Source organism: Coturnix japonica, chromosome 14 (assembly GCF_001577835.2).
Source record: "Coturnix japonica isolate 7356 chromosome 14, Coturnix japonica 2.1, whole genome shotgun sequence".
NCBI lineage: Eukaryota > Metazoa > Chordata > Aves > Galliformes > Phasianidae > Coturnix > Coturnix japonica.
The window spans coordinates 752,661-770,281 of NC_029529.1; the positions used below are offsets into that span (position 1 = coordinate 752,661).

Sequence of the window (17,621 nt, forward strand, 5' to 3'; positions counted from 1 at the left end):
AGTAAAACAATAAAATGCTTGTTTCTCAGATATTAACAAGGAGTAGATGCTCTCCTGTACAGCAAGGAAATGCATGGAAGCCATGAAACTCTCCTCTCACGTATTTCTGCTAGCTAAAGCCTCTGAAACAGGGATGGGGATGGGGGAACATTCCTTGACATTTTTTTCAAATGCCAATAGGCAGCTTTGTTGCCTGATGAAAATTAGTAAGAAATGAACGTGCCAGTCAGGTAAAGACAAAGTATTGCTGTTGCCTGCGGCAGTATGCAGAGCGCTGGGGGGAAGGGAGAAGTGGAAAGGGGAGAGACCTCAGCCATAGTTTGTCTTAGGTATCAGCAAATGCTGCTCCTTCAGCAACTGCTGGATTTATTTTTAACTGCTTGACTCATTCTTTGTCAGATGATTGACTGTCAAGCTGCACACTGAAACACGACTGTGCAGAAGAAGCAAGCACAGCCAGAGGAAAAGGGGAGTGGTTTTCTGGGAAAAGAGGCAGGATTTGAGAGTTGTGCTTCACAGGCTCTGTGCTGTCATCTGAGTGAGTTACAGGCTCCAAAGCAGACTGTGCATCTTGCAGGTCAACATAGACAGTGAAGAACGATGGCTGCTTTTGGCTTCAAAAAGATGTGATTGTGATTGCTCATTTCTTAGAAAGAAACTGGACGCAGTGTTCAGGACAGCAGTGTTCTGCTTGGTGACAAATTAATATTTTTTCCTGTGCTGGATGTTGCCAGTGTAAAGGATTCTCACCATGATCGATAGCTGCAAGAAGCAGCAACAGGGATTTTCTGAGATTTTACCTGCAGGAGATGTCAAGCCACTGAAGGAGAAGGAATGCCTTGAGGTGAACAGCCAGAGAACTCTCAAGGAAGGTCAGTTTCTTGTTGATTGTGGGACAGATAATTCAGAAGAACCGTGCATTCTCATTTCACAAGTATTTCTGGGGTCATACAGTATGTTGTGGAGTATCTTTGCTAAATTCAGAATTGTTAGATCAGCTTAACAGAAATTGCACTGTGAAGAAGAATGAGCGATCTCTCTCTTCAGAGAAATCTGTAGTTCTGAATTCATGAAGAACTCTGAAATTTCCTGTAAATAGTGCACAAAACCCTCCAAAATGTCACTATTGAATTGAATATAATGAAGTGGATATCGTGAAATTTGACACTGTTACAAAAACCCACAGACTGTTAGTTCTGTATGAGCATTGCTAGCTTATTGCCAACACTGGAATCCTCAGCTACTGTCTTTTTCTAGTAGTATCCTTCTTTTCCCCATACTTAAATTAGATTAGAGCCTCATTTCCAGATGTCTGCTTTTGAAATTAATTCATATCTCCTTAAGTGATTGTTATTATACTGTACATTAAATTAATGCAATTCCTAAGCATCAGTTTGTAAAATACTAAGTATTTAGTTTGAGGATATTTGGAGCTTTATTTAAAGCTAACAAATGCTGCTATACCAGATTAATTTTAAGTAGTTGCTGGGCTGCAGCAGTGGCACTGCTGAGGCATGGAAGTTGTCTCATTCCTTCTAGCAGGAGATATTCTTGTATCTGGCCTGTGTTAAGGGGGACTGGGAAGAGACCGCCTGATGTCAGCTGGCAGCCCTGCTCAGCACACTGAGCTGGTGCATGATAACTTTCCAGACGCTTTCCAGTTCAAGACTCAGACTCCAACTCTATAATCAATCAGAAAGAAGCTCTATTTTGTAGTAGACAAAACTCCTTCCCTTTTAGAGCACTCAGATGGAGCTTTTGCTCCAGGTATCATTGGGTTCTTTGGTGATACAGAGATTTCTTCTTGGTTCATGCGTCAAGATTTCTTTTTTCCTTTTCCCCTTCCCACATCAGATGCCTTTCTCAGAATTTAAATCCTGGGTTTGGTTTTTTGTTTAATTTGCATCTTGATAACACTTGAAATAGAAAAAAGATACAAAGTTTCTTATAGAATTCAGTAACTGGCAGTTTATTTAACTGAGGGAGAAAAGCCATTATGTTACTAAGCAATAAGTTCAGGCTACAAAAAAAAAATACTCGTTCTTATATACCAAAGAGTTTGTGGTTTGTTGTTTTGTTGTTGTTGTTGTTTTTAATGTATAAGATAATGAGTACTGTGCTGATGCACGTAAATATCCATAGCTGGGAGCTTAATAGTGCTGATTCCTTTCCTCCTAATGGAAAGACAGTGGTTGAAGAGAGAAGGCTGACAGCAGCTTCCTTCTCATAGTGTTTGCCTTGAGAACTTAAACAGGCCCACTTGAACCTGAGGGGATACAGGATTCATTCTTTCAGCATTTCTTCTTTCTAGAGCTTAGCTAAAGCAAGCAAATTATTTGTTATCTATGTAGAACAAATGATTGAAAACAGTTGTGCAGTGAAGATCTGCTGTCTTCACCTTTTCAGTTTGTAAAATAAATATGTAGTTTAGGTATTTTTCAGATTTTCCCTTTCTTGTTCAGATACTTTTCAATGTGTGAATGGTTAAAGCTGAAAAAATTGAAATTCATTTAGCAACCTGAGATGAAGCATGTAGAAATCTGTGTAATCCAGAAGGTGACATAACCTTTGTTTCCTGACCTGTTTTCTGTAAGTTTGATAAATCTAAAAATGATAGAGTTTGCTTATTTCAGGAATAAGTTCTGTTGGGTGCAGTCCTTTCTTAACTTGCTGGTTCTTTACAAGGAAAAAGAGCTTGGTGGAAACACAAATCCTTACACTGACCTCAGCAAATGAAGGCACAGGAAGGTTCCATTACAAGGATGATTTTATTTTCTTTGTGCAGGCTAATGACTAGTCAGTAAAATATATGTTGTAGCATCCTGTTGTTACTTATTGTCAGTTCTATGAAAATATTTCTTAGTTTTATCCATTTTATCAAAATTGCCTTTTGTATGAGCAAAGAACAAAAACAGTTTGTCTCTGAGGCTTGCTGTGCAAAGGTAGCTAAGCAGCTTTTTCAGATACTCCTGACGGATTGTCATCTAATACCGAGCGAACAGACAAAACATTTAGAAAATTATGTGAAAGCCTTGGATGAAATACGGACATCTTTGTGTATACAGTTAGTAAGAGAGAGTTGATGTGATCAACAGCACATATGTTAGGAATATGTTTTGGCTACATTTGTAATTGAGCAGTGAATTTGGGCAGTTTTGCTTTGTACCCTAGGTTGTTCCAGTACAGCATTAATGAGAGCATTTGACAATGTACAGCAGTGTAGGGAAGTTCTTGAAGATATTATTAAATTGGTAGAAAAAATGAGTATGGCGCTATCTTTCATGTATTAATTAGAGCTTCAGAATTACCAGTTGCCTACCAGTTATTGTAAGGAAACAAAGCTGACCAGGAAAGAATATTTTCCCTTCCCCTCTCCCCTTAAAGCGTAATTAATTTTCTGGGTTTGTTATTGCTTTTTTATTTTATTGTCTTGTGAGGAACTGTAGACTGGCAAGTCATAGAAATAGGATACAGGGCAGAATGAGAGAAGCACAAGCACTGCTCAGGTGCTTGCTGGAAATATCTTCATGCTGTCTGGTTAATGAATTGCCAGATTTAAGCAGGGGCGGTTACTTTCCTTCATCCATGCAGTTAAATCAATATTGCATGAGAATTGTTTGTTTACCAGATTTCCTGCAATTGCCTGCACTCTTGGTCATACTCTGGACTTCTACTGCTCTCCTGCGGTGGCATATAGGCATATAAAGTTTTTATATATAATGTATATTTATGTAAGTATAATTTAAGTATTTCTATATAGTGCCCCTCATCGGTGTCAGTTTATCAGATATGTTTCTCAAAACACAGATAAGAAAATGCTGAAAAAGTAGTATACTGTTTGTCATAATAAAAGGAAGCACTTCAGATGCAGTATATGGATCCTGTGAGGCTATATTACTGTCCTTAACTTTATCTACCATAAATGGTCTCTTTAATGACAGTGGGGTGATTGTCTTACAAGTAAACTAACGCTCTACAGATTTTTCTTCTTCAGTATAGCACTTAAACAGAGAATATGTATATGGTAGTGCTATTGTAGTAGCCACATGCTTAAATACCTTGATAAACCAAGATCACAGTGTAGTAATTATATATTATACATTATCCGTATACAATTAGAGGATACTGTGACTATCCAGGAGTTCTAAGAAAACTTCCTATGGAACTCCAGTCATGCCAAGATTTCCCAAAGCTTTCAAAGACAGTAAGGCCTAAGGCCACTGCTGCCAAAAAATAGGTGTCAGCCTTGTCCTGTTTGCTGCCGTCCTCTTTCTTGTGCTGGCATTAGTGATTATGCAGTCCTGAAGTAAGCTGGATCAGTGCATAGGTATCACTGAAGGCTATTTCAGTAGTCTTAGATTTCCCAAGTTAGAGTACTGACCTGGCAGGCTACGTCTTTGCTGGTATTGCTGCAAGTGGAGCAGCTGTGGTTGGAGGGAAGAAGGGACCATCACCTCTTCATTGGCATTCTGCAGTTGTAGATCAGATTGAGTTATGAAACCAAACTCTGAAGCCTCTCTGTTTTGTTGCTATGCTGGAGATTTCTTTTCCTTTAACAAAGCACCCATCAGTGCATGTATGTGCTTCCAGTCTTTCTGAGGCAGTAGCTTTGTTGTCACTGACTCATCCACTGAGTAGGCCCCCACAGAAGTTACGTTATTGTCTACGTAGCAGAATTGACAGAGTGCCATTGCTTCCATTCCAGGTTTCACCAGCCATCTTAAATATAAATTCACCTTCCTTGTTTTAGGTTAATGTGTAATCTTATGACCTGGGTGATTGGCCTGGGTACTCATTTTGTTTGCTGCCTCTACTGTGCGTAGGAAGACTGTGAAGAATGGAGGTATTAACTTCCCAAGAGGGCTTGTCTGGAAATCATCTGTCATCAGTCAATGTAATACGCTCCAGACTTATCTCAAAGCAAGTCTGTAGCTGATGCAGAGTTTGAACCCATTAGTCTCTTGACAGTGTGTTTCTGAGCTGATAGTAATGATGGAGGAAATACAAATCTGTTTTAAGAAAACATTAATAGACAGCAAAGAGTTATTGCAGATTTAGAATATGTAATTACTGTTAATATACTTACTGTGTGCAACTTTACAAAATGCTTTTGTTTTTTTAGATTTTACACCCAAGGTGGTGGGTCGTGTTGTTGTTGTTTAATTTGAAAGATTTTGAAAGAATTGTAAAAATACAGGTTTTGGTTTTTAACATATACATACATATATATTCATCCCAGCAGACCTTCCAGTAATTTTAGCGGCTGCTGCATGTTCTGACTTGTTTCTAAGCAACGTGTTCCATAGCAATAGGAAAAGATACAGACTGTTCTATTTCCTACTCATTTAGGCTTCTCAACTAATACTGTTGTGCTTCATTTTCTGTTTTTAATGATCACACTTCGCTATCCTTCTGGTCTAGTTTTTTATTTCCTACTTTTGGTAGCATAATGTTACTTCTGGAAACAGCTGTTTGTACAATATTACTGCTTAAATACAAAAGCTTAAATCACAGCGCTGTAGGATTTCCCTCCAGAATTTGGATAAGATGGTTTGAAACAGCCCTCAGTAGTCTCTGCTGCCATCATTTATAAGATAAAGTGATGGTATGACTGAGTATCTGCTAAAATGAATATGCATAAGAGACAGTTTTACTTTTCCTGTGTTGTGTTGGATATGTTCTTTGCAGAAAATTCACTCACGAAATAATAGAAAAATATACATAAAAATATGCAAGAAAAGGTAAGGGATTTTTTTGTAAAAATAGATTTTTATTTTTTTAATGACACCAGCATATGCAGAAGTTCTGGGTTTAGGCGGTGTGAGATTTCTTTGATGATTAATCATTTCTATTTTAAAATCATTTAACAGGTAGCATCATCTTCATGCTAGTGGGTGCGCAGTACAAAGACTGTTGATGCATTTTATCTTTAACCTGCTGAACAAGGTAGAATCACTTCCAACAAATCACAGGCAGATAATATTCTCACAGCTTTCTCCTTACTTCTCCTTCTTTCTTACTACTCCTTCTTTCTTAGGCATGCCATATAAATGAGAAGTTCACTATGTCATCAGATTTCTGAGTTTGGACACACAGAAATGAGTAAAGCTGTGTGCAAACTAGTTATTGTATTTACCATTACCATGGTTTGCTTGTGAAGGCCACTTGCCATCTGTTAAAACACTCTCCTACTTTACTGCCACCCTGCTGTTTACACACTTGTATTAATCTTGGTGCTATAATGAGTCATCAGTTACTTCTGATGGAGTGCAGCAGATAGAATCATCTTCTGCAGCAGTGCCTCACTGCAACTAGTATGTGTGCTATTAACATCTATTGCTCTGTGCTTCAAGCCCAGGATGTCAGAGACTGACTGTGTAAAGACTGTAAGACTGTCTTAAGGGAGGCTGTTTTAAATGAAGGCTTTCTGTGTAACAGATTTTAATTTAAAGGAAACAACCCTGTTCCCAGCACTGTCTGTTTCCATGGCAGCTGGCCTAGCAGCCCACACTGGAGTTCCTACTGCTCTTGGAAATTTCCGAGGGAGAATGCTAGAATGTTGAAGATGGCATTTTCCCATTTTTCCTCGCAGTTGTAATGGCTCATTTCCACTGGAGGAAGTGGTGAGCTGATTACATAAAGGACTTTTTTTTTTTTTAATCAATACATTATTATTCTTGCTGTCAGTTGAAATAACTGTACGCCGACTAATGAACACCTCAGTGATTCAGTCTGTTGCATTTCTGTGCTTGTTAAGTGCCAACTATTTGAGTACTTTCATAGCATCTTTTGTAAAAAGACAAAGTTTCAATTTGAATTGAAAACATAGATAGAAAATGGTATCAGATGAGGAACCAGTGCTAGAATCATTGCGTGGCGTGTGTGCTGGCTTTTTTCAAGACAAGAAGCAGTGGTGAAAGCTTGCCAGTCAGTGCAGATAGCATTGTTCCTGACAGACAACTAACCATTTATTTTTGGCCTCCATGCATTCCAGTTCTTGGGATAATATAGTACAACTTCAAGACACCTTTTCCATAGGATACAAATTACTAATTTGTAACAGAGCGATGGCTGAAAATCACTTGCTCAACTTTGCTAGTAACTGTACTCTTAGGGCGTTTAATAGCACACTTTATTTTTACTTACTGAGAAAGTTACTGGGGGAAACATGGAAATTGTGGAATCTCTAAGCCTGATGCAGTGTATTAACATATATAAATCTCTGTCAGTTCTGGGCCTTAAGCTTGGAGATCCATCTTCCATGGTCTTAGATGTTACGTATGTTAACCACCTGATTTTAAAAGTGTAAGAGAGAAAAGCAAAAAATCAGGCAACAGGCTGAATAAGATGTACCCTGGAGGATCTTTGTTTCATAGTACCTCATTTCTCTTGAATTCTCCCTTCCTGGATTTCACGATTTTGTCTGGAAATGATTATTTAAAAAACAAAAAAAACCAAAAAACAAAAACAAACAAACAAACAAAAACTGAAATGGAAAAAAGAAATACAGAGGGTGAGACAGGGAACAAATAATATGGTATAATGAATTAATATAATGCCTTGATAGATTTCAGATCATTAGTTAGCTGTGTCTTTCTGTCTTATCCGTTGTTATTAGATTTACTTTATATGTTACTGATTGCTGCAGAAATCTCTTGCTGAGTGTATTTCTACTTCTATATATAACCAGTAAATTTAGTTTTAGATTTAATTTATTTATATTAAATTTAAATTAACATAAAAACTATTGTATAGTTTCTCCCTGAAATAAATCTGCAATTCTTTGCTAAAATTGCAGCCTGAGCTCCATTCTCATACCTTTCATTCTTGTCTTTGAATATAACTTCATTACATTTCCCTTACTAAAACCTTTTACTTTAGTTTCCATGACTCCCATCTTACACATCTTTCTGGTTGTTCCAACTTGTTGTGAGTCCCCATTTCCTTTCTAGCTTTTCATAAAATATATTCTTAGTTCCCTTCCTTCATACCCTCTACAGGTTCAACTTCAGTATAATGATACAATTCTGTATATAATGTATATCTGCTAAACTGTAGGGCTGAGTCTCTGTGACTACAGTGACGTTTTAAAGGTCCTTACTGCCTGTACCGCGACCATCTGCTCTGTCTCGCAGACCTGTAAGCTGACTTCTGTCTAGATGGAGCTGTCCAGCTCTTGTACCATGAGTTGTCATTGCCTCCTTAGAAACATCTCAGCTTCTTATTTTTGTCTCCATGTGACTAAAGGCATGTTTAATGTTGGATGTATAAATACTAGATCTTTTCCTGGTTTGTTTGCTTTGGAAAAGCAAAAACAATTTTCAGCTTTTCAACTTCTAAAACTAATGTATTGGTTTCTTAATTTGCAGCAACTACTGTTAGACACTTTATTCTCTTTAGTCACACATTTAAGTGCTCAACAGTTGAATGACAACAGCAAAAACTGAATTCCAAACTTTTTTTTTCCATCTTAATTTTTGATCCAACTTTAACTTCCTTGCTTTGATCAAATCGGAATCTTCAATGACTATCTTCTGATTCCATCTTTGAGTTATCTTTTCTTCTGTATTCTCCCATCAGTGTTTCCCTATTAGTCATGTTGCAGGCTGTCCTTCCCTGGCTATGTAATATGTAAGTTCTTGATATTTATTAGTAAGTAGATGTTCTGTGTCATTTATATCTAATTTTTTCAGTGCTCCAGTACAGATACACATGACTCAACTTCAAAGGCACCATATCTAATTTGCTTTGTGATGACCAGTGTAGATGATGGGTAGACAAGTAGTGCTATGAGACACAATAAGTATTTGTTACCTGTTTTTGCTAAGAAATGCTAAAACTTCAAATGTATGCACATACAGTTTATCTTCAGCTACACACCTACTGCTTTTCTCATACTTCTGCTGCATACAGTCTGCTCAGACTTTCACATTCCTGAGGATAGGGCTGAGTTTTTACTCCTTCCCACAAAGCTTAAGCCAAGTATCTGATCGTGACTTGAAGCCACAAATCATGGATAGAATATAGTCATAAATTATGTAACAGAGTTTCTCATCATCTATATTTGGAACTAATTTTTATTAAAGAATTTGTTTAAACTGTTCAGAAAATAGGAGATAAGATACCTACATACTTAGGTTTATTTACTTTTTTTTATTATTTTTGCTGCATAGATTTACTTTCTCCCTCTGCCATTTTGATTTTTTTTTCTCCCACAAACTTGCCAATGAAAAATGAAAACGCAGTAACCATTAAATGCTAAGGGATAGAATGTGTTTAGACTGTGCAGTCCGACCACATGACCTAGCAGTAAGCATCTGTGTTAGTGTGTTAGAATGCCAAATGCCAACTAGAAATTTGCTCCCTTTCATATGTAGATGGAAAAGTCTTTGTCTGAGAATCATACCAGTGTCTGGATCTGGGGAAGGCAACTCTACGACTACTGCTGTTCCATGTTCTCACATCTGTGTTCTTTGTAATTCTTGTGTAACAACACAAATTCTTGTGTAACGATATTGTAAACTCTGAACAGAACTGCTGTGGCACAGCCCTTAAATGTTTGTATTTAAATTCTCAGTGTTTGAGTCACATAAGAAAATAACGTCCTTGTTGTCAGCATTTGCTTTGCTATTCCCGGTAGTAATGCTTAAGCCAGAGGAGTATCCTTCCTGTACTGCAGAACAGGAAATAAGCTGGTTCCTTTAAATTCTGAAAACAATGAAGTTTGTCCTTTGCCTAATTTTTAGAAATTACATTGATTTTGATGTTCTGGACAATGTATTACTTTGTTTTGCTTCCTTGTGAAATACAATGGAAACAGCATGTCATAATCATACACCCATAATAAACTATTAAGGCAGAATTTGAGAAAGTAAGTATTACAAATTTAGTGCATTTTTTCTTAACTAAGCGTCCTGACCCTCTCTCAACCAAAAGATGAAATTTCATATTAGGTTAACAGCTGTACATATCTAAGAAATAGTAAAGCACTATGATAAAATGATATAAGTACAAGGGAAAATTAACTATTAAAAAAAACTTTTTTTTCTGGAGGGGAAGTATGAGTTCTTTGTGATGTATGTTTGAAGCAGTCCTTTTATCAGGTGTGACCTATCAAATGTATATAGCAAAAATTATTTCTAAAATTGAAGTACTTGGCACATTTTGAGTTTGTCTTGAACTTTTAAGAGGGATATTATGCTTATGTTTGAATGGTTGTTTTCTTTTGTCAGTACTTCAGCTGAGGCTACAACAAAGACGGACACGTGAACAGTTGGTGGACCAGGGCATCATGCCACGTAAGACTTGCTTTATTTCTAGTAATTTTTGTTAATATAATGTATTAATTATGAACTCATATATGTGAAGATTAGTGACTCATATCAGTGAAGATCAGGAGTTCCCTGAAATCATTAAAAATAAGAGTAGTGGGGTCCTTATGGTAATGAAAATGAGCAAGAAGTAAATTCATCAGGCTTACCTAATGTTTCAGTTAAAATAGCCACTGCAACCTTCCTCCAAACTTTTGCAAACTTATTATACAAGTAGATAGTGATAGGACAAAGGGAAACAGTTTTAAAGTAACGGATGAGAGATTTAGATTGGATGCCAGGTGGAAGTTCTTTACAGGTAGAGAATGGTGAGGTGCTGGAACAGCTTCCCAGAGAGGCTGTGAGTGCTGTCCCTGGAGATGTTCAAGGCCAGGTTGAATGGGGCCATGGGCAGCCTGGTCTGGTGCTTGACCTAACTGTTGTCAGCCTGCTTATGGCTGGAACTCGATCATCCTTGGGGTCCTTTCCAACCCAAGCCATTCTGTGGTTCCATGAAATAAATCAAATTTTATAAGTGACTGAACATCTATATCAAAGCCAGCAGTCTTTTAAGAGTAGGATGATAAGTGTTGCCAGACCAAACTGAAGGTCACACAGAAGCTATAACTAGGGCATCAGCAGACACGTCTTCTGTGTTAAATCTTGCATGATCATCGCTGTGATGTTACAGGACATGTCTTTGGCTGGGCATTGTGCACTGGGTGATACTCAAGAGCTTTTGTTCCTAGCTTCTTCCCATCGCTGCATGTGAATACATTTCCAGAAATATGCGAAGAGGCTTTGTTTGTTCTGGGGTTGGTTTTGTTTTTTAGACGATTGCTGTTTTTTTTCCTAGTTGCCAGAAGTTCCCAATCCATTTGCCATATCTGGCAAAGCACCCAAGCTGGTATAAGAGCTGGGTATTCTCTTTCAGATTGGATTATATACCGGTAGACATTCAGTGAATGCCTTTAGATGCCATCTTTTGGAGCACTGAGATGCTACTGATCAGCCATAGTGCAAAGTGTCTTGCTAAGGCAGTAGTGTCCTCAGGATCATAAATTTTATTTATAAGTACATAAATTCATTTATGCTATCAGGGTTCTGTAATGCTGAGCTCCCAAATCTGAGTACCTGCCATCTTTCCTTGAAAGCTGTGCAAGACATTAGTAAACCATTTTCATCTCTAACTCTGTTCTACAATTGGAATCTAACTGCAGTTTATAGTGTCTGGACTCATAGCATTTTGTTCTGAAAGTAAGTAATTGACATTGAAATTATTTTGAATATTTTTTAATTATTTTGAATTTTGAAAGTAGGCAATTGACAAAAAAAAAGGACTTGTAGGACTTGCATAGTCATAGAAGTCAACTGCAACTAACAGTTTCCTTCAAAACATTTTGTTGTTCCTGCACTTGGGCTCCCAGTTACTGTGCTAATAGTTTCCTACTGTGTCTTCTAGCTGGCCTCAGAATGAGAGGTACACAAAAAACATGGAGAATACACCAGTGGGTAGTGTGGGTTGAGACTGGACTCCAGATAATAGCACCAAGCTGTAGAAAACTTTCAGCTGTGCAAAGTGATTTTTCTTGCAAAATATTAGTACATATGTATTACAAATAGCTCAATGTGCACTGGTGATTTCTAGCTTTAAAAATTCTATCCTGAAAGCACAACCTCTCAAAGTTAATCTCTTGCTGACAGTTTCTGAATACTTGTCAGGCTTTGGATTGCTTTGCTGAAGTATCTTCACCTTCTTAGGTCTATAGTGTCCAGTGAGAACTATATCCCATCATCCAATTTTTATTGCAGAAAATATATTGCTATATGTTGTATTTGTATACTGCCTTAGTGTATATACATATATATGCATGTACATTACTAGTTGGATAGATGCACTCTATATACACAGCCAGCCAAGTGCCATACTTACATGAGATGTAAACAGGAGCTTGGGTTCCATTATCACCTGCTTCCTGGTGGAAGCTTGCTGGCATTCTCCTGTACAGGCGTAAGAGCTGTACCAAGGCCTGTTGTTTCTACCCCTAAAGACTTCTCTTTGTGGTCTGTCCAGAGATAAATTGTACAGTCTCATATGATGATTGTTTCTTCTTCCCCGGCTGTTTCACAAAGTTTAATAACGCCTAGGCCCATACAGTTGCCACAGATACTCCTAGGAGAGGCAGTGGATATTCATCTGTCATCGGGGAAGTTATCTCCAGCTCTTCAATGTGAGAAGTTTTGCTTGCACTTGATAGTGTATTTTATGGTATAACAGGCATGCATCCTCTCTTGTGACTAGTATGGGAATAGTGCTACCTTTTTCACTTGGGTGACAAGAAGAATTCAGTTTTGCCAGTGTGCACCAAGATAAGGAGCATTGTATTTCAGAGACGTACCAGTTGGATCAGCCTCTTCTTTCTTCCGCTTCCAGTTCTGGCAAAAATAGTCTTCACACTCAGTAACCAAGGGGCAGCTGTCCACCAACATACGCAAGATACAGTTTGCTTGTTTAACTCATTGCGGAGCTTACCAAAGGAGTGATGAGTCCTGGAAAATTCTTCCTCATCCTATTGAAAGAAATACATGAGTTCAGCATTCTGGAAGATCAAAGGAGACTGTAATGGTTTCTATTAATGAGTGACAAGATCTCTGCTTTAATCAGGAGTGTCTAGCTCCAATTGTAGAATGTACTTGTCTTGTGCATTCCATCACAAAGGAGTACAGGGCTGTACTCAGCAGTAGGAGAGCAGGGCTATTTTATAACCATCCAGTTTCTTGTGCTCTGATCACGACAGAGAAATCTACAATTGCTTTGCACCCCAAATAATCCTTGACAAAGAACCAGAAGATTGACAGCCTCTGAAAAAAAGTGGGGACCTTCCTATTGGTCTTCCTTCAGTTTCACCTGGAGAATTACCAGGATTTGTTTTCCAGTCAAAAATTCAGTTTACCACTTCTTTAGATTTTCCCCAAATAACATCCTCTGTTGTACCTTACAGTTAGTAATTAAGTCATAAAAAAACATCAAATTATATGCCCCTGTTTAAGACCAAGAACTATGGTGGAGCTTGAATCACCGTATGTGGTTGAATACATTAGAAAACGAGTAATTCTGCCTTCCTGCTCACTTTCATCCTTGATGGTAGTTCTTCTGGTTGCTATTAATTGTGCTTCAAGAGAAGGAGAAATTTATCTATTTATGACTCATTCTAGTTAATGTCCTCCAGACTCTGTCCTATGATAACTTTGGTGTTACACAGTAACCAGGAAATAAGCCTGCCAACTTTCTTCTGTTGCCTCCTGATTTTAGGGTAGACAATATACTTCACACTCTCAGTGTCAGGACATCTTTCTAAATCTTTCACTGTCTCAGATTCTTTTAGAACTGTTTATGTTCACCACTAAGAAATCCAGGATTTGGGCTTCTGCTCACAGGCTGCCTGCACTCCCAGCTGGCCCAACACAGAACACTCAACACACTGACTATTGATTTCACTGACTGGAACAAATCACTGTTCACATAAAGGACACTGACATCCTCCACCCAACTGGAGGGTTTTATTGCTTGTTTATATACTGCTTCCCACTTGCTATAACATATGCATACCCATTTAGAAAAAGATCATTTGCTGTAACTGATTACACCCTGCTTCCCCAACTTTCTCCTTTCCCTCCAAGTTCTTGCATATACAGCCCAATGGTTGAAAGCAATTCAGTACCAGGATGTGCATTCCAACTTTTTTGCTAAGCAACAAGAAGAGTGAGAGTTTGCCTTCTGTGGGTAATATTACTGATGAATGAGCTTTCTTTGTCTCTGTGGTAGATTTTTAGCACTGCAAAGCAGCTTTGGATTTAAATCACAGCAAGGAAGAGTCAAACTTGTTGATGGCTGTATCTTGCCTGGAAACATCCCCCTGAAGGTTTAGAAAGGCAGTACAGATGGCTGTCATCAGCAGAGTCTGCTGAAGTAGATCGTGCATTTCTGATGGAGAAGAGCTATGTGATCCCTGGAGGTCTTTTCCAGCTGTACGGTTCCTGTGATTTACTTGTCTTTTTTATATCGAGAGCCCATTACAGATGGGCTTTCTGCTGCTGTTGCGTGATTTTCACATAGGCAAATGGGCTTTCTGAATATTAATGGTCTTCTTGAATATTGCTTTGAATTGACACATAATGTAGATCATCCTATTTTCTAATCTCAACACACAAGGCTTATACAAAATTCTCGAAAAATCTGCATAAGTAGTTATTGAAGGACAATTCATCTCATCTCCTAGTAACAGCAAGGATAACATAGGTATAGATGAATAGCATGTAGAATCATAGAATAAAATCATAGAATCACCAAGGTTGGAAAAAATTTCCAAGATCATCCAATCCAAATGCCCACCTACCACCAGTATTTCCCAGTAAACCATGTCCTCAGTACCACATCTAAATGTTTCTGGAACACCTCCAGGGACAGTGACTGCACCACCTCCCTGGGCAGCCCATTCCAGCACCTGACCACTCTCTCAGAGAAGTGACAGCTCTTTCAGAGAAGAGTAGTGGAGTAAATGAAAGTATTTTAGCATTTTATGTCCTGCCTCATAAATTTTCTGCTGTGGAACAGTCTTAGTTAACAATCTCTCATGTACTTTGTGAAAAAGTTAACTGTTAGCATGGGATATCTGTTAAAATCATATATTCCACATATTCTGTGTTAAATAGAAATTAAAGGAAATAGAAATTAATAGAATTGTCATGAGTCAAATGTAAGCCTGGTCAGATGCAAACACTGCCTTAATGCATCAGTAAATATCCAAACACACCTGGTGACTGGATGTTTCTCTTGTTCATCACTTCTCATCTACTTAACTTTTACTTTTCCATCCACAGCTTTGAAAAGTCCCGCTGCATTCCATGAGCAGATCAAGAGCCTGGAGCGAGCCAGGGTAAACCACTTTGTGTAAATTTGCCATTAACATCTGAAAATGGACAGTCAGTTGTATATAATATTGAATTTTCAATTTGAAAAAAAAATCTGACCATTACAGTAATAATATGAGCTTGTATCTTAAAAGAATCTGTTAGAGTAATGTGTTGGCATCAAATCTAAGGAAGTTTCTTAATCCTTCCTAAATCAAGCATGTATGTGGGATTAACTGTGGTCATATTTAATGCATATCCCTCTGTAGTATAAGGAAAAAATACTTTGATTAAATTATGCTTGCGTTATATTTCTGTAGCAAGTATCTAATCTGCACTACTGTAATTTAGCGTGGCACAAAGGGATCAACTCCAGAAACATTCCAATTTTGTTTTGGGAAGAAAGAAATTCATTAATACAGCTTGTCTGAAAAACTAAAAGGAAGCAAAGCAAAACCATTTCTGGTAGCCCTGTTGTAACAGTGGTGTCCACTGACCTGAATGCAACTGCTGAATTCATTGTTGGACATCAGTGAATTACTTTCTGCTTTTTCAAATACCAGTTAATGATAATTCTTCATTTCTTTAAAGACTGAAAATTTTTTGAAGCACAAGATTCGCAGCAGACCGGATCGGTCCGAGCTTGTCAGAATGCACATCCTTGAAGGTATGTGTTTATCTTTTAAGCTGCCCCTACAAGGAGCTACTGTTACACACTCATCTGTCTAACTGGATTAGGCTTTGATGTGAATTATTTCTACATGTCTATATGTTTCTCTGCTTCTACAGTGTCTTTAATACATACAGCTGTGGCAGTAAAAGTATTCTTAACTGTGCATCTGTTGGCAAGTGCATACTGCTTTTAGTCCCTAATGGTAATTATGCCATGGTGTACATACATGTAAATATTACTTCAGTTTCTACTCATTACCTTAAAACAATTGACAATTCTGGACATTTCCCCCCCAAAAAAAACCCTGTCTATTATAAAATGACTTCTACCTTGCCATGTTACTTTGCTTGTTGCTCAGGTCTTTTGAAACAGTCATCTGTTTTAGGAATGAATCTGTATTACTGTCATTCATCATAATCTTATCAGTCACAGAAATTACCAAATAGTCATAATCCAAGTCAGTTGAATGTTCAATAGTTTCTAAACATGTATTTGGTCTGGAGAGATCAAGCACCAGAGGGGAGTGTCTTTGTTGATAAACCATCTCCACACTGACAAAATATCTCAAGGTTTTCCTGAAATACAATTTTGAAAATTTTCTATTTGAAAATCAGTTATCAGTTAAACCTTTACCAAAGCATACATTGGTAAATATTAAAGCAGCAAATGCTGTCTTTAGATTTTAATTAGAATTGGCTGTTTTGTATTCTTTGCTTTATTCTTGGACATTCTGAAAGTGTTTACAAAAGCATTACTGCTTTTAAAATGTAGGCTATGTATATTTATCTTATTTTTTAGAAAGCATAAGCATGGAGATGGAAAGTGTCTTTTTGTATCATCTTAGTACTAGTTTGAGATTTTTCCAAATAATACTTGTATGCTTTCAGTGTAAGTAGAATGGTTAGATGAGACAACACTAGTTGTCGTGAAATTGGGGAAAGGCTGAATAGAATATTTAAATCAATGTATATTTTAGAGACCTTTGCAGAGCCTTCGTTGCAAGCCACTCAGATGAAACTGAAGAGAGCTCGCTTGGCAGATGATCTGAATGAGAAGATTGCACAGAGACCTGGCCCTATGGAACTGGTAGAAAAAAATATCCTGCCTGTAGACTCCAGTGTTAAAGAGGCAATTATAGGCAAGTAGAAGAGCTACAACATATATCAAGTCTTAAGAGTAAAGTTCACCAGAAGAAAACATAGAGTTTACTGGTTTTTATTCTTTCAGCTTCTGACGTCTAAGTTGTGTCATCATTTAAGTGAATATAGTTACCCAGTTTTTGTTCAAATCCAAGTTAGAAATACATAGACCATAATACTCCATCAGAAAATATTAGTTTCTTACTAATATCATCTATATGGCTATCATTATATCAAAAACGCTATTGAATACTTAACATACAATACATTCAGAATGACCTGAAAAGTGATCAATTTCTAGCAGCTACCTAATTCTGCCACCAGTGAGTGTCTAAATTTAATTTGTATAACTAAAAGGAATTACTTTGCTTGTTTCTTTATAAACATTCTAGCAGTTGGACAAGAAAGTTACCCTCAAGCTTTGGATGACTATTCATTTGATGAAGACAGCAGTGATGCTTTATCACCAGATCAGCCAGCCAGCCAAGAATCCCAAGGTTCAGCTGCTTCCCCTGGTGAGCCAAAAACAAGTGACTCACCATCACCAATAACACCAAATGCTACTACTTCAACACAGGTACAGTTCTA

General features: G+C 37.6%; 1 protein-coding gene across 7 annotated transcripts in view; it reads left to right on the forward strand.

Annotated features, from left to right (window-relative positions):
* Positions 1-17,621, forward strand: part of MRTFB (myocardin related transcription factor B) — a 69,324-nt gene that overhangs the window by 28,010 nt on the left and 23,693 nt on the right. For 4 of the 7 annotated variants that reach the window (XM_015876464.1, XM_015876466.1, XM_015876469.1 and 1 more), the window contains exons 4-8: positions 10,233-10,298; positions 15,192-15,247; positions 15,813-15,888; positions 16,871-17,032; positions 17,426-17,610. In XM_015876464.1, coding sequence (XP_015731950.1) covers positions 10,233-10,298; positions 15,192-15,247; positions 15,813-15,888; positions 16,871-17,032; positions 17,426-17,610 — 545 coding nt within the window. Of the gene's footprint in view, positions 1-506; positions 873-10,232; positions 10,299-15,191; positions 15,248-15,812; positions 15,889-16,870; positions 17,033-17,425; positions 17,611-17,621 lie in introns of those variants that run through there. The other 3 variants (XM_015876467.2, XM_015876468.2, XM_015876465.1) reach the window with 3 other exon arrangements.